The 24,928-nt window shown below is 55.6% G+C and overlaps 3 protein-coding genes across 4 annotated transcripts; 1 reads left to right on the top strand and 2 right to left on the bottom strand.

Moving 5' to 3' along the window:
* Positions 1-24: 24 nt before the first annotated feature.
* On the bottom strand, positions 25-12,328 carry STK36 (serine/threonine kinase 36). Its single transcript, XM_058027974.1, has 26 exons — positions 12,125-12,328; positions 11,137-11,277; positions 10,359-10,436; positions 9,800-9,930; positions 9,309-9,558; positions 8,815-8,908; positions 8,385-8,554; positions 7,960-8,168; positions 7,762-7,882; positions 7,509-7,652; positions 7,063-7,242; positions 6,750-6,847; positions 6,311-6,407; positions 5,430-5,571; positions 5,022-5,149; positions 4,337-4,441; positions 4,029-4,127; positions 3,745-3,839; positions 3,364-3,427; positions 3,083-3,193; positions 2,869-2,943; positions 2,322-2,496; positions 1,784-1,931; positions 1,415-1,574; positions 420-1,160; positions 25-320 (listed from the first exon to the last, which is right to left on the bottom strand). The coding sequence occupies exons 1-26, from the start codon at positions 12,302-12,304 to the stop codon at positions 132-134; spliced, it is 4,125 nt and encodes a 1,374-aa protein (XP_057883957.1). The 5' UTR covers positions 12,305-12,328; the 3' UTR covers positions 25-131.
* A 186-nt stretch (positions 12,329-12,514) lies between these two features.
* On the top strand, positions 12,515-19,538 carry RNF25 (ring finger protein 25). Its single transcript, XM_058027798.1, has 10 exons — positions 12,515-12,572; positions 12,707-12,781; positions 12,874-12,976; positions 13,068-13,135; positions 13,852-13,921; positions 14,022-14,093; positions 14,795-14,935; positions 15,566-15,655; positions 16,158-16,292; positions 16,405-19,538. The coding sequence occupies exons 1-10, from the start codon at positions 12,535-12,537 to the stop codon at positions 17,125-17,127; spliced, it is 1,515 nt and encodes a 504-aa protein (XP_057883781.1). The 5' UTR covers positions 12,515-12,534; the 3' UTR covers positions 17,128-19,538.
* A 750-nt stretch (positions 19,539-20,288) lies between these two features.
* Positions 20,289-24,926, bottom strand: LOC131085592 (mitochondrial chaperone BCS1). Of its 2 annotated transcripts, none has more exons than XM_058027979.1 (8): positions 24,868-24,926; positions 23,706-24,081; positions 23,307-23,446; positions 22,997-23,191; positions 22,729-22,792; positions 22,208-22,377; positions 21,648-21,765; positions 20,289-20,950 (listed from the first exon to the last, which is right to left on the bottom strand). In XM_058027979.1, the coding sequence occupies exons 2-8, from the start codon at positions 24,023-24,025 to the stop codon at positions 20,698-20,700; spliced, it is 1,260 nt and encodes a 419-aa protein (XP_057883962.1). In that variant the 5' UTR covers positions 24,026-24,081; positions 24,868-24,926; the 3' UTR covers positions 20,289-20,697. The 2 variants fall into 2 exon arrangements, with proteins under 2 accessions (XP_057883962.1, XP_057883963.1); XM_058027980.1 differs by lacking the exon at positions 24,868-24,926 and adding an exon at positions 24,773-24,840.
* Positions 24,927-24,928: the final 2 nt, after the last annotated feature.

The following is a 24,928-nucleotide window of genomic DNA, read 5'->3' on the forward strand; positions in this document are numbered from 1 at the left end:
CGGGGGGCACCCCGGGTAAAGACGGCCGGGTAGACGCCCCCTCAGGCGGACAGCGCGGGTTGCAAGGAAGGTCCGGCTGGAGCCTGAGGAGGGTGAAGGAAGCGTCCGTGGCGTCCCGGGATGCCCGGGCATCACCGCTCAGCGCCGGTACGCGGCGACAGCGGGCTGGGCCCCGCGCGGCCGGACGGAGCTGCGAGGCGGCGGAGGAGCTGCTCGCACCGGCGGCGGAAGAGCGGCTCGCAGTGCCGGGCAAAAGGCGTATGGGGACTGACAGCGGCCAGCGCCGCCAGCCTCTCGGTGGCTTTGAGGGACAGCAGGACCTGCACAGCCAAGAGAGGGACAGGAGTCACCCACCAGCTTGACCCTTGTCCCTACAGCTCTATCAGGTCCCCCAAAGGAGCGGGGTCCCCGTGCCGTACCTGCTGGATCCCCGGGTGCTGGCTGAGGGCTCGCAGCGCCTCGAGGGCTCCCTCCCGCACGGCCTTGCGCGGGTCCTGGCAGGTCACCTGCAGCAGGCGGTCGAGGGCCCCGCTCTGGATCAGCAGATCCCGCAGCTCCTCCCCGCGCTGGCCCAGGTTGCTCAGGGCCAGGGCCGCGTTGTGGCAGGTCTGGGCCCGAGAGTCGCTCAGCAGCCGGGTCAGCGCTGGCACGGCCCGGCCCAGCGTCTCCGCCGGGCAGGACGCGTGGCAGGCGGCGTTGCCCACCGCGAAGGTGGCTGCCCTGCGCACACTGCTCGCCGGGTCCCACAGGCACTCCAGCAGCCTCTCCAGCCAACCCGGCTGGCTCTGCAGCTCTGGGGAAAAGCTGTGCCGGAGCAGGTTGCCCAGCAAGTTGCAGGTTCTGGCCCGTATCAGGTGTTGCTTGTGCCTGAGCAGGTAGGTCAGTGGCTGGTCAGCCACATCTGAGTCCCTCAGGATCCTCTGGAGAAAGGGCAGGTGCTCGGAACTGGCCCGGGCCACATGGGTCAGGAGAGACAGGAGGTCACTTGTGAGTATGACATTGTCTGAGGACAAGACAGACTTCAAGAAGGCAACAATGTGCTCCGAGGCAGCAGCTTCCCTCACCACTTGGTCTATGACCTGTATATCAGACACCACAAATTGGCACAAGAGGCCCATGGGGAGCTCGGTGAACGAGAAGGGCAGATGGTGAGCGCAGACCTAAGGCAGAAGGACAGACAGCACTGCTGAGTGACTGCTCACACATGAGCCAAGCCAAGCAGCAGCTGAAGGCAGCCAGCAGGTCAGTGCAAGCTTAGCAGCCAGTCCAGCTTCTCCAAGGGCTGCATAGCACCCAAATGACATCCCTGTGGGCTGCCAACAGGATGCGAAGTGGTGCCATGCATTGGGGACTGCAATGTAGGGAAGGGTCACCACAGTATGGGGGGAAAGGGAACACAGGGCCAAGAAAGTACCTGTAGCAGCTGGGCAGGGATCTGGGTATCTCTCACAGCCTCCATAATCAGTGCTAAGGTGTCTTTATCCACATCCAGGGCAAAAGGGAAAGAGAGGAGCTGGCAGACCTGGATGACCACATCTGGGACAACCTCAGGGTCCCCATCTTTTCCTGCTTGCCTGAATTAGTGAAAGAAAGAAGGTTTAATACAGAGACGATCAAAAAAACCTCAGGGCAAGGGGCAAAGGGCAAAGGGCATTCCCTGTGCCAGTCACTAAGGAGAGGTTCTGCAAGTGCCTGGTCAGAAACTTCTCAGCCCTTGGTGTGCTCATGTCCATGCCCCATTCAGCAGCTGAGCTCTGCCCACTTCAGCCCTTCCACAACTCACATCTCTGCCACGCATGCCAAGAAGCCAGGGGACAGCAGTCTCTTCAGTGTCACCATGAGGACACCATGGGACTGGCTGAGCTGAGGCAGACACTGTTGGGACTCACGAGTGAAGATGCTGAGGGCCAGGCTGAGGAATAACAGGGTTCCTGCAGAGAAAACAGCAGGCAGAAGGGCAAAGATAGAGAAGGCTGTAATGTTTCTTCACTTCTGTCTGTGCTCTCTCAAGCCTGCTCCAGGGTGAATTCTGTGATTCCCTGCCCAAAACCAGAAAATCTCCACCCAGGTGGTCACACCTGCCAGTGGACATTCCCTGCAGCACAGACATCCTTTTTGCTCCTCCACAGCCAGCTCAGCTGAGCTGCTGCCAGCTGGGCACAGCATGGGCCAGCCCAGCCCTCTCTCCCCAGCAGACACTGCAATCCTCAAAAAAACCACCTGAGTCCTCTGGCCTCAGGGAACAGATGTGGAGGGGGACAGATATGGAAGGATGTGAAGCAGGGTCCAGGGCAGATGCCCTGCTGTCCCACAGCTCCTACCTTGAGGGGAGAGGAGGTTCCAGTCTGGCTCTGCCATGGGGTGACCAGCACTTGGGGGTGGATCTTCCTCCAGCACTGCACTGGCGGTGCCCACATGAAGCACCACAGCTACACAATGGCAGACCAGGCTCCATAGCTCAGAGGAAGCAAAGCCCTGCTCCAAGACCACATCCTCCTAGAGGCAGAGAGGCAGATGTCAGAGGCCTTCATGGCCCCCAGGGTTCTGATACATGGCTCTGCCAGTCCCATGGTTCTCTGAAGGTCAGGGCTAGACTGACATGGGCCAGGAGTCCTGCTGCAGCTTTCAGCAGTGTCAGTCCCAGGGCATCTCTGCCCTCCTTCACTTCAGTGAGCCCATGGATCACCCCTCCCCACCCACCACTCTCCCATCAGCCCTGCAGGGACACAAGGTGACTTTCACGGGGTTGTGCAGCCAAAACTGCACAGTTCCTGATTTCCCTCAGCCTTGTTACCAATGTGCATTCAGGCCTTTTTGCCACCACACCTTTTGGCAGAGACCAGGCAGAAGACATGGTTGGACTGGTACCTGTTCAAGGAGTTTCAGCAGGAGGAAAAACAACCCATCATAGAGACCAGCACCCATTGGCAGGGGGAGCTGCAGCTGTAAGAGAGTGGGAGACACTCTGAAGCTGGGTGCTGGGCTTGAGGGCAGCAGCATCACTCTTGCACCCTTCTGAGCCCGTCTTTGCACACCTCTACAGTGTGCATGGGTCCCCAGCTTCTCTGTCCCCATCCCATACCTCAGCAGGTGCAGTCAGCACATTTGTTACCACTGGTAGGATCTTTTCTCTCTGGAGCTGCAAAGCCACCCCATGCCGACTGAGCTGTGCCAGGAGAAATGCTGCAGCACCCTGTGGGACAAGGAGAGTTCAGCACCTTTGGGACTTTCCCATCTGCTCGGTCACTATTGACCCTTCATCCCTTGGCCTCATCCCACCCTGAGTGAGGAACAGTAAGGCCCAAATGGGATGCAGGGGTCTGCAAGGCTCTCAGTAGTGACTCTGGTGGGGGGGTGGCTTACCACAAGGGACACAACAGGAGACTGGGTGATGAGATCCACAGCCAGGGCAACCATCTCCTCACACCTGAAATGCAGAGACCAGGAGAGAAGCACTATGTTCCCACAGCTCCACATCATGCAGAACAGCAGCATCCAATACCCACACAGCTGGGAAGCAGCCACGTTTCAGGAGGAGCCCTGGTTCACAGCACCTCCTTGTCTGCACTGGGTCATCCTCACCACATCCCCAGCACCCACCCACACTGCCCAGCATTCTGCTGGTATGTATGGGTCAGAGGGATCAGTGGGACCAGGTTCCAGCTCCAGGCAGTGTGCAGGACAGAGTGCTGTTCAGGGCAGGGCATGTTCCTCTCCCCCCCATGAATGAAAGTGTCTGCTTACCTGGGAGGGGATACCTGAAGCTGCAGGGTGAGCAGGGCCAGCAGGTACAGAGAGGCTTCATAGGCTGCCTCCTGGGTCACCTCCAGCACAGGGACCTACCAAAGGAACAGAAGTCATAGCAGGGAAGGAGGAGGTGTTTCTGGGCCCCAAAGGAGAACTGCACTCTTCTGATTAACTCCCCAAAACTCCTCTTCCCCCACAGATTTTATCTGACCAGTGCTCAGAGGAATGCATCCTGCTTGCCCACACTCCTACCCCTCCACGAGGGCTGTGATCAGTCCTACCTCACCCTGCAAGATCTGCATGAGGGAACCCCACAGAGGCTGGTTCCTTCCCAGGTGCTGGCACAGGTTGGGGTAGGCATGGCAGCCAGCATAGAGGATCTGCAAGGCAGAGGGGAGAGATGCCACCAGGCCCTGCAGACAGGTTCCACCCCATGGCTACCATGGGCTCACTTATTCAACAACTCACGCCAGGCAGATAGGAACCATTGAGGGCTAAGCTCACAGTTCCCTGTTTGCCATGCTCCTAATTCCAGAGCAAAGGCCCAGGCACCTCTAGGCAGAGCCAGACAAAAGGACTGGGCCATTACCTTCAGGATGTTCAAGGAGCAGCCTGGGTCCTCCAGTCTCTCCAGCAGTCTTGCAAGCTGCTGACTCTCTCCTTCCATAAGGTTTTCAGCTACTGCATAAGCAACCTGCAGAAATCAGCCTGCTTTGGACCTGAAGCACTGCCCAGACTAGAAGGGTTTGATGCTAGCAACAATTTAATGAAAGAAAGCATCTGCTTCCTACATGTTGCCTGTGTCTGCTAAGGGATGCCCATCTGCCATGACCTAGCATGGCTTTGATGCAGAGTTCCAGAGTTCAGATGAGCAAGGTAAGATTCCTCCTTCCCTCCTTGCTGACCCAGCATTAAAGAATCAAATGTAAACCTGTAATTGTTTTCCCTCTTACTACCCCTTCAATTTCAGATTTCCTACAGTTCATATCACTGTAATAAAAGAATTCTTGTTTTCCCTGCATTGCCTAGTTCTTTACTTAGCCCATCTCATAGTTCAGATCCTAAGTTTGAGTCTCAATTGATTCAAGAATCCTTACATTCCTAAGGTCAGCTGTTGGCTGGGGAGGTGCAGCCCACAAATATGAGCCTTGCAGCCAATAAAGCCAGAGGATCCCAGCCCTCCACTCTACTGTTGAGAAAGAGATCCTCCTAGAAAGGGCTGCTGCCCCTGGGAGGACCACACCTCTTCACCCTGTACAGAGAGCTGGTCTGACCTGCTGCTTGGCTTCCCGACAGCTGCTTCTCTCCAGGGGGATGCTGCATGCAGCAGCCAATGCAGCCAGGAAGAGCTCTGCCACACATGGGCTCTGGTCCTGGGCTGACTTGCCTTCCACTGCTGCACCTGCACAGGGACAGAGCTGGGGACTCATTGTGCTAAAGGTGCTGAGGGGCAGCAGGGTAGGGTTAGATGGCAAGAGAGGAAAAGTCAGGTCTGTGACATAAGGAGGGTGAGATCTGGGATTGAGGGAAGAGAACCCAAGTTAGCAGGGGTCTGGACAGATAAATTTCAGCCACCTCTTCTGGCCAACAGCACTACAATGGCCATCAGTGCTCTGATGGAGCCCAAGGCGAGGAAGGAGAAGAAACCCCAGGAAGAGGTGGTGAGCTGCTATCACTGCTACCTCGAAGAGCAGGCTGCTCTAAGATGGATTCTTGAAGGAGTCTGTCCAGCAGGGGCTGATGCTCCTCTTGCAGCCTGGTGTAGAATTGTGCAGAGATACAAGGGTCTGTTGTGTCCAGGCTCTCACAGAGCTGGGTGAAGCACTAGGGAAGACACAGGGGTTGCCATCACTGCAGACTGAGTTTGAGAGGAAAGAAAAGGACAGCACAGGAGGAAGCTGTGGGAGGACAGAAGAGAGGGGAGAAGGACTCATGCTGGAACTTCAGGGACCTCCAAATGCCCACTCCAGCCAGGTTACTGTATGGGACCCACATCTGGCTGCATGCTGCTGAAATGAGGGGTACACATGGAGGCATATGTCCCTCCTCACCTCTATCACAGCCTGGCAGACCATGCCCAACAGCTATTTTTGCTCTTGCTGACTCTGTTGTTAAAACATGCAGCTTGAAAACAAAAGCTAAAAGATATCAAATGCAAGCCTGTATGCATCTCCTGCCCGAGCCACATGTGAATCATACTCCAATGCTGAGAACCTGCTGTGCCCACCCAGCACAATCCCAGCAGCAGAACTCTTGGCAGCAGAACCAGGGGCATGTCTGGTGAAGTGACACTTTTTGTGCAAGAGTGTGTACAAGGGACTGCACTGGCCATTGGCTCAGCTAGTAAAGCCACACCAGAAGGGTAAGGCCAGTGAAAGTGCCCCTTCAGAGACCTTCTTTTGTATGCAATTCCCCACAAAAACCCCAATGGGTGAGACAGCATCAGGCCCCATAGTTAGGAGCAGGGTCCTCAGGCTGCGTTCCTTCAACACACACAGACACCCCCATAGCTTCTGTCCCTGGGGGCAGAGGGTGTGAAGGAGGGAGATAGGAGCACCCTTACCAAGAGGCTTTGCTGGCAGACTCTCATCTCACTGTCGACTGGCACAGCCAGCAGCTCCGGCAGCAGGGCCAGGAAGCAGTCAGCACTCTCCTGCAGACTGGGGGGAGAGCAGGGACAGCTGAGTCCAGAGAGACATGGCCCCTTGCTGTGAGGACAGGCTCACGTGGCCCTGGCTAATGGAGCAGGCAGCACTCACACTGTGAGCTGCTGTCAGCAGGCAGCACCACCAGACTTGTCAGCTGTGCCTTGCCTCCAGTTAATCCCGGTCAAGGAAAGTGCTACTCAGTGAGCACAGCAATATGGCATGAAGCACTTAGACCATGATGCTCCCCCACAGAGACAACTCCAGCTGCAGAGTATGAACATCACCCTTCCACCTACTGCCTGTGGTCCCCAAAGTGACCACACGAGACCTCAGGGAACAGAAGGTTGTCCCTACCTGTCCTTTTGCCCACTCTCCTCCAGGCTACATTCACTGCTGAAATAAACTTTGGTCACCATGAGGAGGTCTGTCAGCACAGCGATACACCAGGGCTGCTGCAGAATCCAGAAAGAAACCACAAATGGGGATTGTCTGCTGGCCATCCCCACACCACTACAACAGGATCCTTCCCTACCAGAACCTCCCCCTTCCCAAGTGTGCCTGGAAGAGGAACCTGTGAGCCAGATCCAGCAGGACACCAGGGCCTCCTCAGCACCAGCACTCTGCAGGGCTGGAAAGCACCCATATTTCCCTGGGGTTCTACACCCACCTGCTTGGTGACAGCACTTTCCAGGATCTGCTTGGCTAGACACAGCAGGGACAGAGGCACATTCAGCTCTTGGCAGAAGTGGTCCAGCAGCTCAGCATCACACTGGGTAGACAGGAGATTGCCAATAACACGAAGCACAGAACGAAGATGGGAGGCTCCCTCCAGCATCCCTTCCAGCACCTGGACACAGAGAAGACAGAAGAGCTTATAATAAGCAGCAGTTTTGGTGTCTCCACCAGCCATGGAGCAGCCCTTCAACCCATTCAGGCAGGGGACAGCAGAGCAGCAGATGGCAAGCCAAGTGCACAAGACAGTTCCAACTCCTGGAAAAGCAGAGGATCTTTTTGCTGGCTGAACTGATTCTCCATATGTTTCCAACCTAATCCTGATGAAGAAGGCAGCATCCAATTCTCCAGTCTTAGTTTCCTGGGCCAGCCATCCCTTACCTGCTGAGCAGAGTCTGCCAGGCGGTCCCGGACACGGTGCTGGAAAGCTGGGTCCCTCAGCAGGCCCAGAGGCATGCTCAGCTGCATGGCTGAGGCCTCAGTGTCCTCACTCAGCTGCTGCCACTCCTCATCACTCTCCAGCTCCTAGCCACAGAAGAGAGAGGACTGGTGACACAGACCTGCTAGTCCCAGGGTCTCTGAAGCAGTCCCTGGCAACTGGGCCCTGCTGTCCTCACTGAAGACACCATCTTACCTCAGTCTCCAGGTCCACAATGCTGTGCCTGCTGCAGGGCTCTACCCTGCCAGCATCAGGCTGTGGAGGGGAACCTGCTCCAAGAAACTCCCACTCATAGTCTTGAGAGAGGCTGTGCTGCCTGGCCAAGGAAACAGTACAGTCAGTGAAAGACCTTTCCTTTCCCCTTCCTCCTGCCCCAGTCTCTGCCTCCCTCACCCTGGGGTGGGAGGAGACTCCTCAAACTCCTCAAACTCTGCTGTGCTGCTCTTTCCTTGCAGGAGATACAGACTCTTCTCATTGGAGGCAGCCAATGGCTCCCTCTCCTCAGGGGCTGCCTTCCCTGATGCTGGTCTAGGTCTAGGTCTAGGTGTGGGATGTCCATTGACAGAATCCTTCATAGATGGATCACCTGCCTTCAGTTGACCCTGGTGATGGCAGAGAAGTTTGGTCAGGGCAGGGTTACTCAGTCAGATAAGTCCCCTAGACTCCACCACCATGAGCACCCCACATCCTGCCTTGTGTGTTGCTGACACCCCAGCCTGACCCAGGTACTCCTGTGTTTTCCCCCAGGGCCCGCTTTAGTGTCCTTCCTTTGCCTTGACTGTGAGACATAGCCAGGGGAACCTCAGACTTTTCTCCACCTTTTTCTGTGTCTCTTCAACCATCTTCTGCTGGGCCTTTCTCAAGATCCTGGACGAGCTGCTCCTAGGGACCATGGAATGGACTTGCTGCTCCTTCAGGGCCTGCAGCTCTGGAGACAGCTTCATGGTGAAGGGGTTTGAAATCCCATGCTCTTCTGTGTCATCAATCACTGGGGAGGCAAGAGGAGAACTTCAGCAGCAGCTCTTTCGTGGGACACAGAGTGATCTCTCTTGAGATCCCAGGGGAATCCCAAGGAACCCAGAGCAAGACCAGGACCAGGAGCTAGGAGTCAGTGCTTGGAAAAAGCTGAGAGGAGAGAGGCATAGACCAGGATAGTAAAAATAGCAGGGCAGGGAGGTCCTCCCAGTCTCCAGACAGTAGTAGAAGGAAACAGACCTGGACAGCTTTGGAAAAGGAGTAAATACTCACCAGTAACACGTCCAGCAATGAAGGGGTGAGAAAGCAGCTCTGGCCATGACAGGCGCTCCTGGGGGTCCTTCATCAGTAATCCCTGAAGGAAATCCTGCAGAGCAGCAGGATCACTGATACATGTTCAGCACCCACTAGTGAGCACAGTGTGCCCACCAGTCTCCCTCAGTGAGGGCACCCAGGAGGCCTGCCTTTCCTGCCTAGCTCTGGGAAAGGAGTACTTCTAGTGCTTGGGGCAGATGGCAAGGCATTCCCCTTCACAACCCAATAAATTACTCCTCTGCTGTTGGACCCAGTTTCCCAGCTTATGGACAGCAGATATTTGATAACAGTGATAAGGATTCCCCTTCCAGGAGGTCCAGCTCTCATTGCTTTTCTGTGTTCTGAAGTCCCTGCTAGGGGACATAAAAGCCACGAGTGACCCACCAGGGCAGCAGGCAAGGCCAAAACTGCATTAACAGATCTCACCCTGCAGACAGGGCCCCAGCCCTTACCCTGAACACTGGGCTCATGGTCACAGGCCATTTGACAGGGTCCTTGATGATGAGGCTGACCAGCTGGAAGATGCTGTTGGTGTAGAAGGGAGGGGTGCCCACAAACAGCTCGTACAGGATGCAGCCCACAGACCACAGGTCTGCTGTGTGGTCATACGGCCGCTCTTCCACCAGCTCAGGGGACATGTACAGCGGGGTGCCCTTGATGGACGTCAGCACCATGGTGTGGATGCTCATGGCACGGGCAAACCTGCTCAGAGCAAAGCACAGATCTCAAGTCCAGACTGAAACATCTGTTGCAGCTCCCAGGGAGTTCCCTATGAGTTTATCCTCCTCTGGAGAACAAAATCTCCCCTCTCAGGTTAACCTCTGAATATGCACAGAATCCAGGCCCCCTTCCACACTCCCCCACTCCTCCTCTATAGCATGCAGGAAATCCCTTGGCTGCTCCAATGCCCAGCATTCCCCTCAGGCTGGCCCCCAGCACTCACCCAAAGTCACAGAGCTTGACAACACCATCTTTGCCCAGCAGGATGTTCTGGGGTTTCATGTCACGGTGCAGGATGCGGTGGGAGTGCAGGTAATAGAGAGCAGAGATGAGTTGGGCAGCTATGGCCTGGACCTGCCAGAGACACAGAAGCCTCACCCTGTGTCCCATGGTGCCACCCACTGGCACAACCACAGGGGCTAGGTCCCTTACAGCCTGGCTCCCACACTACTTCTACTTTTGTCCAGTTTGGGGCAGGGACCAACCCCAGCTGTGGGCCAGCAGTTCCTTGGAGTGGGCCAATAGCCAAGGCAGCCTAGTGCTGTGGCCCTCATAAAGGGAACAGAGAAACTGAGGTCTCTGCAGGACCCCACTGTCCCACAATGCCAACCTAGCCCCCTCTCCATCCTTTTCAGAAGCTCTGCCAGGTAAAGTCCCAGAGGCACCCTCACCCTCCTGACATCCCCTGGCTCACAGCTGAGACCCTCTGCCTGCAGGCACACAGGTCCTGTTTTCTCTAACCTGCAGCAAACACTGCATGGCCACTGCAATGACAGAGATACCTGGCTCTCAGGCAAGGTCCCATCATCCTCCAGGATCTGGAAGAGCTCTCCCTCTGCATAGTCAGTCACTACCACCACCTGGAGGGAAGAGCAACATGGTGAGATCAGGCCCTGGGGACCAGGACAGAGCAGGATAAGAAATTTGAGGATAGTGTTTGGGTGGCATTATGCAAAGTCCATCAGCTTGGGCTGGGACTTGGAATGGAAGCGAGCTCCCATGGCTGCACTGCAGCAAGGACCTGGCACGTGGCAGAGGTCTTGTAGCAGTCCATATCTCAGCCAGCAAAAACAAGAGAAGAGGGAAGGACAGGACAAGACCAGAATGGTACTGCCAAGCCCAGTGGGTAGAATCACCCCCTTGAGCTTTGTTTTGAATCTGCTGTCCAATTACTTTATTTCATGGTCCCATTTGCCAGGGAACAGTCTTCAATTCTCTTTTATCATATTATATCCATGAGAGTTTAAATCAGTGAAAAGCCAGTCTCTGAAGAGACTGATGAGTGAAGAGTGACCCTTATCCTGTGATCTCAAACCACTCCTCCTGCCCCTGGTCACAGCCCCTGGTCAGCTCCTTCACCTCTGCACATGACCTAGTGCAGCCCACACAGGTGGTGGCTCCCCACATGGCACATACTAAAGGGCTCTGAAAAACACTAACTAGACCCTGGGATGAAGTCACCAGCATCTCCTGAGAAAGATGTCCCTACAACAGCAGGGGACAGCCCTTGTTCCCCTCCCCAGTCAAGCAAAAGCCATTGCCTGGAGTAATCCCCTTCACCTCATTAGCAGTCTCAAAGCTGTCAAGCATCTGGATGATGTTGGGGTGATGGAGGTCTCTCACAATCTCAATTTCCCGCTGCAGGTTCTTCAGCTCCTTCTCAGACCGCCCCACCTTGGGGATGAACTTCAAGGCCACCACCTTCCAAAGCAGGAAAAGCTGTGATCAGACCAGACTCCTGGTCAGACCCACCCTGGCAAAGGCTGTTTTTAACCCAAACAGGGTTCCAGCTGAACAAATACAGTAGGACAATGAGACATTTGTTCACTTGGACCTAGGGCTCTCCCCAGGCCCTTGCACATCAATGCTGCTGCTCACACTTCTTTTCACACTGGCATTTAAAGCAAAGAAATGTAATCAGTGAACACAGATAAAACCAGGACTTCAGAAATATGGGACAGGACCTTGAGATGCTGGTGAACAGCAGGCAGAACATTAGCCAGCAGTGTGCCCTGGACATGAGGAACACTGGCAGCACCCTGGGCTGTATCAACAGGCAGGAACTGCAGCAAAGTGATTACTGACCTTTATTTCTAATCTTGTGCACCACGTTGGGAATATTGTGGCCAGGTGTTTGGCCCAGAAAGACATCAATAGGCTGGAATGGGTATAGCAGAGAGACATGATGGTGAGGGGACTGAAGCATGTGGGAGGACGACATGGGAATTACAAACTGAAATGGAGGGAAGTTCAACTTGCTAAGAGGAAAACACATTCATCCTAGTAATAGTCAGGCACCAGCTATGGGTGCTTGTCTTGGGCGTTTCAGAGGATCTAAATTTAGTCCTGCCTCTGCTTTGAGGTCTTGAGGTCGCTTCTGATGTCCCTTGAATCCAGATGACTTAGAGCCAGCTGGAGCTGGTCAGGACCGTCAGCAGAAAGCCGAATGGATGCCGGGTCCCAAAATCCTGGCAGAGCCTTAGAATACAAGAGGCAGCAGAAATCAGCCCCGGCCCCGCACAGCAGAGCCCCAGCCCAGTCCCCTCACCTGGGCGCTGTGCCTCCGGCGCCCCTTGTACACGTGCCCGAAGGACCCTTCTCCGATCCTCTCCAGGACGTGGTAGTTCTCCATCGCCCGGGACGGGGCCGCCGAGCTGCCGAGGCACGGAGGCCGGGGAGGAGCAGCGAGTCCCCTTCCGCGGGCACCTCTCCTCCCGCGGGGCGGCATCCGGCCCCGTTCCCCTGGGCGAGTGTCGCCCCCGCCGCCCCGGGCTTTGTTGCTGCCCACCGGCTGGAAGGCAGGACGAGCCCCGAGCCCCGAGCCCCGAGCCCCGAGCCCCGAGCCCCGGCGGCAGCGCTCCCGCTGCGGGATGAACCGCGCTCCGCTCCCGCCCGGCCCCGCCGCCGCGGCGTCTCCTGGCAACGGGCTCCCCTTCCGCTTCCGGGGCCAGCGGGGAGATGGCGGCGGCCGCTGAGGAAGCGGAGGCGGCGGACTGGTAACAGCCCCCGTACCTTCCCCGGTGTCTGCACCTTCCCACGTGCCCGGCCCCTTCCCGCTCCCCGCACCCCCGCTGTCCCGCACCCCCAGCCCGCCGGAGCCGGCTGACCCCCGCTTGGTCGGTTCCCGCAGGGCGCTGCCGCCGGAGGTGGAGGTGCTGGAGTCCATCTACCTGGAGGAGCTGCAGGTGGCGCGGGGCCTGGGCAGGTACGGCCCGCCTTCCCCATCCCCGGCCCGCCTTCCCCACCCCCGGCCCGGCCCCGCGCCGCCCTGCTCACCCCGAGCTGCCCCTTGTGCAGGTGGGAGCCCTGGGAGATCAGCATCACCCTGCACCCTGCCACGGCCCAGGACCAGGACTCCCAGTACGTCCGCTTCACCCTGGTGCTCTCCGTGCCCCCTCAGGTAGGCTGCCCCTGCCCCCGCCCCTGCGCCTCCGAGCCTCGGGCCTCTCCACCTTCCTTGTTGTGCTTTGGGTGTTTCTCTTTTTTCCTAGTATCCTGATAAAGCTCCGGAGATCTCCATCAGGAATCCACGGGGGCTGTCCGATGAGCAGATTCAAAAGTGAGTGCCAGGAGGGTGGGGAGTGGCAGTTCCTCCAGAGATCCTGGAGGCAGAACTGATGGACAAGCTTTCTGTAATTCACACGACATCCCATGTCTGGTTAACAGATGCATACAGGTCCCCAAATCACTTTGTCCTAAATCTCTCAGGAGCCACTGGTGCCAGATTTGACACAGAGGGGTCCACCTTGTGGTTGTTCCCCTGTGGTTCCCCAGAAATGTTATTTGAATCCCTGGGGCCTTGAAAGTTGCTAGTCCTGCCTTGACAGAGGTGACACTGTTCCAAGTCCTTGGGCAGCCCATTGTCGTCTTTGTGCTTCTGTCCTTGGCACAGTGGAATGTGTGCAGAGACCTTGGTGCCTGCCAGCAGTACGAGAGGATGTGGCTCCCAACAGACCTGCTCAGGGGCTGCCATCACATAAACAAAGCCTGTGATTCACCAAAACCAAAGGGTGCTGGCTGAGCTCAAGCTGAGGCCATCAGCAAACCTGCTCCTGAAGTCCTGTCATAACAAAGGCTTCCTGTGCACTGGCTTGTGGGGAGCCAGAACAGCATGTGAATATGTGTGTGCATGTGTGCCCATCCTGTGCTCCAAGCAAAGCCTGAAGGCCACTGTTCTCCTTTTTTCTCTTGTCATCATGGCAGGATGGCAGGTATGTGGGACAGTGAAAAGGCGTAGCTAAATTTGTGTTAAGGATTTCTGCTGCTTTGCTGTAGGATTTCCCAGACCCTCAGAAGTGTTGCTGAAGCCAGGCTGGGGACAGAGGTGCTCTATGAACTGATCGAGGTGAGAGTGAGGAGATTGGGTGTGACCAGCCACAGACACTGATCCCCAACTGCCCTTGGGCAGGCCAGTGAGTAAAACGTTTGCTTTAATGCTTTCACAGAAGGGAAAGGAGATCCTCACTGACAACAATATTCCTCAAGGACAGTGTGTAATCTGCCTCTATGGATTCCAGGTAGGCATGTGTCTCCTGACCCCACAAACTGACTGGGAAGTGAGGCAAGAGAACAGGAATTCTGACACTGAGATATCAGCCTGGGACCACGATACACCCCAGCAGCCCCCTGCCTCCCAGTCTGCACAGGGCCCTTCCTAGTGCAATACATGCTGCTCTTCCCATCAACTTCTAATCTTCTACAAAAAATGGACATGGGGCATGCTGGAGCATCTCCAGAGAAGCATAGGTTCTGGGGCTAGTTGATGGTGCATTTCAGCTTCCCTGTGTTGGCTACACCTCACCTGGAGTTCAGCACACAGGTGGTGAGGAGGGACTAGAACATATCCATGCAGGTGCTGAAGTCTGTGGAGACAGGGGAGCAGGCCTTACTGGGGTTGCAAGGAAAGCCAACACCTGCCTAGGAAGGAGAACACACCAGGTGGGAAGATTGCTGGTCACACAGGAACACATGCAGAGAAATCAGTCATAGAATCTTTGCATATTAACATTGGGAGTGTTTCTGACATTTGAAACAAGAAGCAGCATCCTAGTAATTGCTGAGGGAGTGGAGCTGCAGCCCAACAGAAGATGTTGGGCTGCTCTGCTAGCACTGGCTCCCCATGGATACCACTGACATGGAAGTGAAAATCCAGCTGAGCTGAGTGGTTACACAACTCTTTGCTTAGAAATCCTTCCAAGATGCACTTTTGTCTTGACAGGAGAAAGAAGCCTTCACAAAGACCCAGTGCTACCACTACTTCCACTCCCACTGTCTGGCCCGCTATGCCCAGCACATGGAGGAGGAGATCCTCATGCAGCAGGAGGAGAGGGAGCAGCACCTTGCACCATCCCCCAAACAGGTACTGGGCCTTCCTTGGCCCCCTGCACAGACCCTTGTAACATCTGTATCACCCTCTTTGGCACGTGGAGCCTGTGCTGAGAATCAACAGGGATTAGACTGAGTTATCTCCAAGGGCCCTTTCTGACCAAACAAGTTGGTTTATTGGATCTCTGGGTCAGTGCCTGCTGTGTAAGGGTAAGGGAGTTTCATTTTTAGACTTCTGGAACCACAGAAGTTAGAAAAAAGGGCTCCTTCCCTAATCCTAGTCCTTGAACTGTGGGGGGTTGCAGCAGGGTAAACACAAATCCACCTGTGTTTTGGGGTGATAAAACCTGCCTAGCATGTGTTGGAACAATTGCCAGCTGCAGAGCAAAATACATCCTAAGCTGAGGGCTGAAGCCATACATGTTGACAGAGGTGCTTTGTAAAGCAGTCAACTGCTGAAGCACAAATCCCAGCATGCCTCATGTGGAGACACCTTCCACAGCAGTTGTTGAGACACCGGGCTGCTGCTGGAACCCCTCTGGCTTCCTTACCTTGGCAGAAGAGTGAAGAAGATGACCCTGTTCCACTTCCAGGGTGGGGTTATGGGGCAGTGCATAAGCTGGATCACAGACAGGGTTTGCTATCCTCTCTTGCCTCCCCACAGGAGGTTGGTGTGCAGTGCCCTGTCTGCCGGGAGACCCTGGTCTATGATCTCTGTGCTCTGAAGGCAGCGCCGCCCCCACAGCACCCTCTGGTAAGAGATGGGGGCTCACCTGCCCAGCTGGGCCTCCTCACTGGGTGGCTTCATCTGGGACATTGTAATGCATGCACACTCTATCTCAGGTCTTCCTAGATGTTCCATCCAAAGGGCAGCTCACAAGCAGGTTCAGTTTTATAGCCCTGAGCTGAGCAGATGTGCTGAGAGAGAGGTGATTCTGCCATGGGGAACATCCCTGCACTCACTGGGATACAGTCAGGTCAGGAGAGTGACCTGATGGTAGCTGCTCTGCATCCTGCCCCACAGCAGGATGGCCCAAGGCAGTCACTGCAGAAACAGTGGGTCTGCACTGGGATGGATGCTCACCTTCTGTCCAGGGATTTCCCATCCATCTGTAGGCCTGGTCAGTGTGGCAGAAGGAAGCGGGTTGCCTGCCACTGTGCAAGGAAGGGTTTGGGGAGTAGCTCCCAGCCCTGCCATGCCTGTCCATGCTAGGTGTTGAGAGAGCCCTTACCTTGCCTTGCTTTCTTCTGCTCAGGAGCCATACAGGCCAGATGCCAAGGTGCTGCAGCACCAGGAAGAACTGCGCCTGATTTTCAAGAGACAGCAAGAGAAAGGGGGAATCATCGACCCCGAGGCAGAGAGGAACCGATATTTCATCAGCCTCCAGGCGGTACGGCACTGCGGGCAGAGAGCTTCCAGGGGGCTCTGGGCTGCAGCACCAAGCACTGTCATCTGCTGTGGGACACCCCTGGCCTTGTCTTAACCAGTGGCTTTTCTTTCAGCCTCCAGCTGCTGTGGATCCGGGCCAAGCAGCCACTGTCTCCGAGCTGTCGGTGAGTGCCCGCGCTGCGGACGTGCCCCAGCCGCCCAGCCAAGCCTCAGCTCCCGAGCCAGCCGGGGCATCAGAGCCCAGGGTGGAACCCAGGCAGCCTGAGAGGTGTGCTGTGCCCAGAGAGCAACTGAGCAAGAGGGAGCGGCACAGAGGGGAGAGGCCAGGCTCCAGAGGCAGGGGCAGGCAGCTGTGCAGTGGCTCACAGGAAGCAGGAGAGGAAGCCTGTCATCCACTCCATGGCTCCAGGGGGCCCAGGGTCTTCAGCCAGAGGGCAGAGCGTAGACCTGCTGGACGGCACAGCCAGGAGTTTTCAAAGCCTCCCAGTAGAAGCAGGGCTGCTCCCTTGGCTGAAAGAAGGGAGTTGTGCCGTGAAGATCCCTCACCAGCAACAGAAACTGTGGACTTGAAAGAGGAGCACCATGACGTGGAGAAATGGAGCACAGAGGAGGGGACTGAGGCCCGGGGCAGGAAAAAGGAGAACCTGATGTTCAACCGCAGTGACCACAAAGCTGCCCCCAACTGGCAGGGCCACCACAGGCCCTGGGATTGTGGAAGGTGGGAGAGGTCAAGAGTTCAGGAGCATGGTTCCTACCCCAGAGCACCAAGAGGGCGAGGGGTGTTCAGGCCCAGTGGACATCGAGAAGCCCATCTTGAGAAGGAGAGTGGCTCCTAGCAGGAATGGTGAGGGGCTGGGCTGGGGGAAAAAAGGGCTCATTCTGGAGAGAACAGTGAAGCAGTAGGAAGCAGATACTGTATCCCCTGGAAGGGAGGAGGCAGATGGCACGTGGGACAGCCTGGGACAGGCAGTGTCGCCATGGTATGTGCAGTGTAAAGTATTCTAGCATGAACATCTGGCTGTTACCAGCATTGGAGAAGTGGAACCTTGACAGATCATATCAGCCTTGATCTCAGAGGACCCAGAAGAGAGAGGTAGCTTTGGGGACCTGGAGCTATTGTCCCTATAGGTGAAATGCCAAGAAATGTGCACACCTACAGAGCAAAGGTCTGAGCCCAGCATGGTGCCATGGCAGAGCCAAAGTGTGGCAAGACCTTCCCTGGAAGCCAGCGGAGCTGTGGTGGTGCCAAGTGCCGGGGCAGTATCTTGAAGCTCAGTTCCACTTGCTCTGTCCCCCATTCCTTCTCAGAGCACTTTCTCAACTGCTAGGATTGGCCAGGCAAATCCTTATTACACAGGACATTGCCCAGTCCCAGCCAGGACATCCAAATTAAGCTTAAGTCAGCACATTGGCAGGTCACAGCTGTCTGGTGGCTAAGGCTTCACCTTGGCTCCTGCTTCTCCAGGAAGCCCATATTTAGCTGGAGCTCCTGCCCTGTCTTTCAGCTGCTTTTGTGCAGGCTGAAGCTGATGGGGGAACCTCAGAAGAGAGTACTCTGCTTTGTAACCTGTATGTGTCAGAAGCCCCCTCCAAGGCCAGGCTGTCTCTTAGCACTTCTGACAACCCAGAAGGGAAGACATGGCCCAGTATTTTGGGTACAGCTTGCCCTCCTGTAATCTTCAAGTTGATATTGCTTAAATGAGGATTTGCTGTTTAAAACTTGGCACAGTTCCATCTGCTGCTGCTCCACAGATGTAAATGGTGTCCCATTTAGAAGCCATGAAGAGTGGTCCCAAGCCTCTGAAGTGAGGCAATACTATTAAATTAATTCATTGGGTCTTCTCCAGAGCCTGCTCCCTTTGTTTCCTCTGCCCTCTTGCTCCTGTTTGTTGCTTTTTGGAGCAAAGGTGTTGATCCCTGATATTTCTCAAATCCTTCCCTGATCCCTACAACCAGGGCAGAGGCAGACCTTTCCCTGGCACGTCTGGGTGGCAGGAGGGCTCCCTGCTTTGCCTGGCTTACTGTAAGCTCTCTGCCTCACCTCGACAATACTGATTCCTTCACACTTGTTTGTGCCTTGTCCCCCACCTCTTGTGCCCACATGTGGGTTGTTAACTGTCTTCCTCCTTCTGCTAAGTGCAAAAATAGCAGTGCTACAATGGACTTGACAGAACTTCGTATGGGATCCCCAGGAAACCAACAGCAGTGTGTGCCAAGAGGGCATTTGCCAGTGCACACATCTGTCTGGCTGAGCTTTGGCACATGAAAGCTGCACTACCCCCTTTCTTGACTGAGAACTCATCTGCTGCCCTGCTTACTCCATGCCTGGTCTTGACCTGAAGGGGTTGGTTTAACCTGCTGCCCTAGAACCTTCTGTGCTTAAATTTCCAACGCTGGTCTATTTTCAAGCCTAATGCTTTAAAATCATTCTTTTTTTCTCCCTCCTTGGCCTGAGCCTACACTACCTGTCCTGGGCTGGCTGATCTGAGAGACAGATGAGGGCTGAGCGCTCATGCCTTGAAGAAAACCCTAATTTTCCTTCAGTGCTCCCTCTGTCCTTGTTCAGCTGGTTTCTGAGGGAATGGCCTGCCCACACTTGAGTGAGAAGGTACAAACTTTACCTGACATTGGTGCTTGTTCTGCTGCCTCCTGCCTTCTCTGGTGAAACTGCTGTGTTCCAAGAAAGGCATTTGATTGTGTCCTGAAAGAAACATGGAAGATCTCTGCCCCTCACAGCAGCTGAAGCTCCTTGGCTTCCTCTCGTGAGCCAGGATTACTCTCAGCAGAAATGTTGCTGTGCCATGTTTGGAGCGTGGGAATTCGGCCATGGAAATCAGCGTGAGGACTTGGATAACTTCAATCAAATGCCAGATGTGTTAGTGGGAAGGGATTTTTCCCTGGGAATAGTGCTTTAGTAAGGGCCCTCTCTGACTCACTGCTGTCAGCCTGGAGCAGAGAGCATTTTGCAACAGTACGTGGAAATGAATTTGGGATAAACAAACCAAACCTTCAGGTCAGAGGGGAGGAAGAGAGCTTGCACGTTGACCTGGGTCCCCTTGCTTGGTGTCCACCTGTGTCACCCACCTACCTCACAAGGCTGTTGTGAGGCTTAACTGGCAAAAGCCCTCAGGCCAGGCAGAAGGCACTGGCAGCATCTGTAGCATTAACACTATTAAAAGCAAGCAGCAAGAGATGTTGCGTGTGATGGCATCGGGTCCCTCTGGCTCCCCCACAAACACTCCCCATCCTCCCAGACTGCTGTGGGACTTTTGCCAGTCACTCACTGGCCAGTTCTGACCCCCAGCTTTGAGGGAAGAGGCTGGATCTGAGCAGCCAGCCTCTGGAGGATGGCCAAACTCAGGGTTTGAGATACCAGCCAGCAGCATCCTGCTCCTTCACTTGCAGAAACATTTGTGGAAGTCTGGGGTTGCATTAAAGCAGTGCCTATTTGCACCAAAATCCATCCAGGTGCCAACTGACTGTGCACCTGTGTATTGCCCTGTACTCTTGGTCCCACGGGGCAGAGGCAAGAGGAGGGCTAAGCAGTGACCTACAATTTGGGTTTGGCTTGGAATCCACTCCCCCAGCCCAAGCAAACCCCAGAACTGACCACATTAACATAGGACTGGCTCTGAGGAAACTATTTTCAGGATTGTGTAAAAGGCACTGGAAGGGGAGAGCTCTTGGGAAGATATGCTGTAACTGGCCAAGGCCTCTCATCTGCCCTCATACACCTCCAGGGCCCCACATCTCCTTTGGTGGGAAGGACAGTCATGCCCATCTAGAACAATATCCAGGCAGATCTGTGGCTTGGCATCATAACTCAGCAGGACTAGTGGCACCGGCCTGGAGTCTGAGGAACAATGAGTTGTCTCTTAAGAGCTGCTTTTTTTCAGAAACACTCTGGATTTGCAGTACTGGCCTTTCCAGGCCCTGGTCAGGACTAGCCGCTGGATAAAGGGACAACTAACAGGAAAATGAACCAGAGAGACAAGAGTTGTGTTGTGCACTTCACAGAGGATATTCACAGACCAGTGAGACCACTGTCCTTTAAAAAAACCAGACACTTTTAGCAGTGTAGAACCCCAATGTTCTGCCCAAAGGAAATGCCCTTCTGGGGCACCTCCAGGCTGACCCACAAGGAAGGGGATTCACACCAGGAGCAATCCCAACATGAGGCACACACTGGTAAGCAGGGCTGCTGCAGTAGCACCCAAGTCGGGGAAGCAGCAAGAGCCAGATTCCCTCCCTTGCAGTGAGGCTGGCAGCTCTGACTCTCCCAAACCAAGGCATAGGAGAGGTGGAGGTGAACAGAGACCTGGCCTGTGCAGGTGGGCGGCTTCATGGCATGATCGTCACATCTTTGTCCAGTCATCTCAGTGTCACGAGGGAATGCTGGCCACTGGTCACAGCAGGCTGGAGCTTATGTTTGAAATGGCTCCTTCAGGGTCTGTCTTGTAAAGCATGAAGTGGCCTTGCACCTGGGCAGCGCTGATGTGTTTGGAGACCGCCAGCGCCTGCTCCGCGAAGCGCTGGGCTGCAGCCGCGGGCTGCTCGGGGTAGAAGCGCTGGAACATGCGGGTGAGCTGCCAGCGGGAGCAATGGCCCACGTACTGCTTCACATCCACGCGGCCAGGGCGCACCAGGGCTGGGTCCAGCCTGCCAAGAGACAAAGGGTGCTGCTGGAAAACCTGATCAAAGCATCTGTTTAGGGTGGGCCCTGGTGGAAGCCCCTATCGACAACAGCACAGGCCCTGTCCTTTCTGCAAAGTGCCGTGCACTGTGAGATGGTGAAGGGGGCAAACAGGTTCATCCCTGGGGAAATTGAGGGGAGAAATCAACCCAAAAAGAAAGGAGAGAGCTGGGGAAGGACTGACTGCAAAGGATGACAAGAAAGCAGCTTTTGTCCTGGGAAACAGTTCTCCCCATCTCTGTTCCATGAGCAACCTCTGAACAAACCCCTGGACCAGCTTGGTCTGTAGTGAATCAAGCCTGCCACAGCACAGCAGCTGTCCAGGCACCATGAGCCCAGGCTGTATCCCACCAACCCAGTGGGCTGCACATTGGGCCAGCATTTCACTCACAGTATGGACACAACCCCAAAACTTGCAGCTCCCCACAGGCAGGAAGGTGGTACCACTCCTGAAGGACACAACCATGTTCTAAACACCAAGTAGGCATCTGAGGCTCCAGCAAAAGGGAGCCTGATCAGCAAAGGATTTGCATCCCAAGGGAGGATGTGGAAAATCTGAACCCCCCACTCTTCATGCTGGAGGATTCAATAAATAAAGCCCAGGAAAAGGGAGCAAGGTTTTCCTGTGCTACCCACCCCACTCCCTCCCGGGGGCAGTCTGACCTGTCCACGTAGTTGGTGGTCATGAAGACAATCCTGGCTTCTGTGGAGGCCACACCGTCCAGCGCATTGAGGAGACCGCTGAAGGTCAGGCGCCCCATGCCTTGGTACACAGCTGGGTCTGGGAACAGAGGTGTCTGACATTGTAGCTGTTGGCCACTAACCCTGCAGAGGCTCAAGGCCACCTTCCTATCACCTGAGGCTTATGCCAAGCTCCCTACTCGCTCCTTGCTTGGAGGCTGACCCTCTGGCTGGCTGGCAGCACATTCACCTCCCCTGCCCACAAACACCCATGGGAACACAAAGAAAAAGAGAAGGAAAGCCACTTTCTCCCTCATCCTGCAAGGAGCTGGGGAAGAGAAGGACCTTTGCCTGAGGATAAAAGATCCAAATTCCCTTTTACGGCCTAGCCAAAACTGGACAAGTTCCAGTTTGGGCCCTGAGAGGCTCCCCCACTCCTGGTTTCTGCTGGAGCAGTTGAGCAGCCCAGAGTCCAAACATTTTTCAGTACAGCCACAGAACCTCCCTCCTGCTGCTGGCCCAGGAACAGGGGCAGTGCTCACTCTCAGCAGCAAGGTCCCGGCTGACGAAGGCAGCGTCCACATCCTCCAGCAGGATGATGCTCTGCTGTGGTGCTACACTCAGGAGGTGATTGAGCCGGTCATCAGAGAGGCTGTGGTCACTGAGGCTCAGCAGGCAGATACTGTACTCCAGTTCCCCAGCCAGGGCTGTGCTGGAAAGGACACAAACCACAAGGATGAATCACAGTGGGGAAGCCTACAGTCAAGGAAAAATCACATTTCTCCCCTTAGCAATAAGGGAGAGGGCAGAGGAGTCCTTTCCCAGCAAGGATCAGATCTAAGGAGCGGGCAGAAGCCCCTGTTCAGCCCACTCATACCACGCAGCACTGTGGAAAGCAAGGGCACAAAGGGCTTGTCACCCTGACCTGTCACAGTGCCAGCAATGCAAATGCTTACAATCGGCACCACACATAAGGCACAGTCCAGTATTCCAAACCCAAACTCATCCACACCCTCTCATCCAAGACTGCTGTGGCTCAGAGCAGGGAGCTGACAATACTCACATGAAGCTGCTTTTCCCACATCCAGGAGGACCATAAAGCAGGTAGCCTCTTCGATAGGGGATCCCTAAGAAAACAGTGTTCTTTTAGGGTAACCACCTGGATTGCTCTGTGCTCCCTCCCTCCAAGCTGTGGTGCTGTGCTGAGCACACAAAGAGGATACACCTGGGGAATGTAAGCAGCAGGGAAAAATCTCTCCACAGCCAATTCCAGAGAGGACCATGAACATCCTGTCCCACCCCATACAGACCACACCACACCAGAGCCTTGCCTCTTTCATGGTACCACTTGGAGTTGTTGATGAACTCCTTCACGTCCTGAACCAGCCTCTCTGACACGCCTTCCTCCAGCACCACGGAGCTGAGGGGCCGGCGGCGGCGGGGGAAGCCGAACTGGCGCCACTCTGCTCCCATGGCTGTGTACATGATGGTCTTCCCCTCCTGCTGCTGCAGCGCCAGCTCCCGGGCTGCAGAGAGAGGCACAGGGGACAGCTGCCAGGGAACAGCATCTCCCATGCAGCCCTGGGCATCTCCAGGGAGCAGGCTGTTCCCAGCAGGACCGCACACAGTTCCCCTGCAGACCTTCCTGAAGGATGTTGAAGAAGATCTCCCGGTCGGTGCCCAGTGCAGTGAAGGTGACAGACTCCCAGGGGGTCCCTGTGTTCAGGTCCAGCATCTGCGTCTCCCGGCTGCGCTCAATGCGAATCCACTTCCTGCGGTACCTGGGGCAGGGAGACAAGAGGGTGTGCAGTGATCCAGCACCCTCAGCTGCGCCTCACCTGGCTCATGCATCAAGAACACTAATCTCATGTAAGGAAATCATTTCACACTGCTGAGTACCAGCTGCTTTTGCTACTCTTCATCCCCTGCCCTAACCCAGACCCAGAGAGGAAGAAGAACCCTCTCCACTGTATCTACAGGCCCCCCAACTTGCAAAAGTGAGGCTGAATCCCCAAACTGCTTTCCCCTACCCTCCCTTACCAGATGAAATGATTCCCGAGGCTGGGGATAAAGTCGAACTTGGTGCTGACACGCCCGCTTTCATGCTGCAGGTATGATGTCTCAACACTGAGGTGCTGCGTGTGCTTGGCGTGGTGGGAGACCCAGTTCAGCAGCCACTGGTAGCTCTTATCCTTGCAGGGCACCTCCAAGGTGATCATATAGTGGCGCCTGAAAGCCACCAGCCCAAACTGGGCCCCCTTACGGGCTGCTGCCAGGAATGTGCCCACTCCGACGAGGCCAAACCCAGCCCCAAAATATGGGTTGTCCTTCAGTGCTAAGACAAAGTCAGAAAGGGGCATTGTGGGAGGTCAGGCAGCTCCTTTCCACAGCATTGTTTTTGTACTCCAGCAACAACCTGTGAGGAAAGACTGAATGGTAGCAAGAAATGCAACAGATCACCCACAGTTCCCTGCCCTTTATCATGGCCAGGTCTCAAGGTGAAGGGGTGCCTGGCATGTTTGGATTTCCTACATCTGTGCTTATTACTAAGTGTTCCTGCTGGCTCTGGAAACCTTCTCCCTCTCTGCAGGCCACTGGGGTGAGCCAAGCAGGAGGGGGCCAGGAGGCTCTTGAAGAAGCACAGAAGCATCTGTAGCTTCTTCAGTCAAGACAACAAGGCCAGAGTTTTACAGGGTTTTATTATTTGAACAGCCAGAAATCATGAGCACTGCAATTATTTAAGGTTTATCGTTTAAAAAAGCTGAAGCACATCCCCAGCTGAGCCAAGAGCCGGGTCTCGGCTGCTGAGAACGGGCACACGACGGTGGTAGAGGGCACACCTCCATGTCTAGGTTACAGCCACATGCTGCGGGGGCCTGAAGCTTCTCCACCTCCCTCCGCAGGCCTGTCATGTGCTGGGACCGAGGGGGAGCCTTCCCCGCCAGACACACAGACGCGCTCTGCTCTCTCAGGTACAGAATCCCACCTCCACTAGAATAAGGTGTGACCTTCCTCCTTACCCTCCTCAGCCGGGCACTTTGGGCAGGGTCCCGCAGCCTCCCCCTGCAAGAGCCCCACCCTCCCCTGCAAAGGGCCCGGATCCACACCGGCCTTCCCCGCAGCAGAGGCCCGGCCGCGGCCACTCCGCGGAGGATTCCCCGCCGCTCTCGTCCCCGCTGCAGCCGGTGCCGCCATCGCTCACCTGCACCGCGCCGCTTCCGCTCCCGCCCGCGCCGCTTCCGGCCGCACCATAGAGCGGGGCC

The sequence above is a fragment of the Melospiza georgiana genome, chromosome 7 (genome assembly GCF_028018845.1).
Source record: "Melospiza georgiana isolate bMelGeo1 chromosome 7, bMelGeo1.pri, whole genome shotgun sequence".
Taxonomy (NCBI): Eukaryota; Metazoa; Chordata; class Aves; order Passeriformes; family Passerellidae; genus Melospiza; species Melospiza georgiana.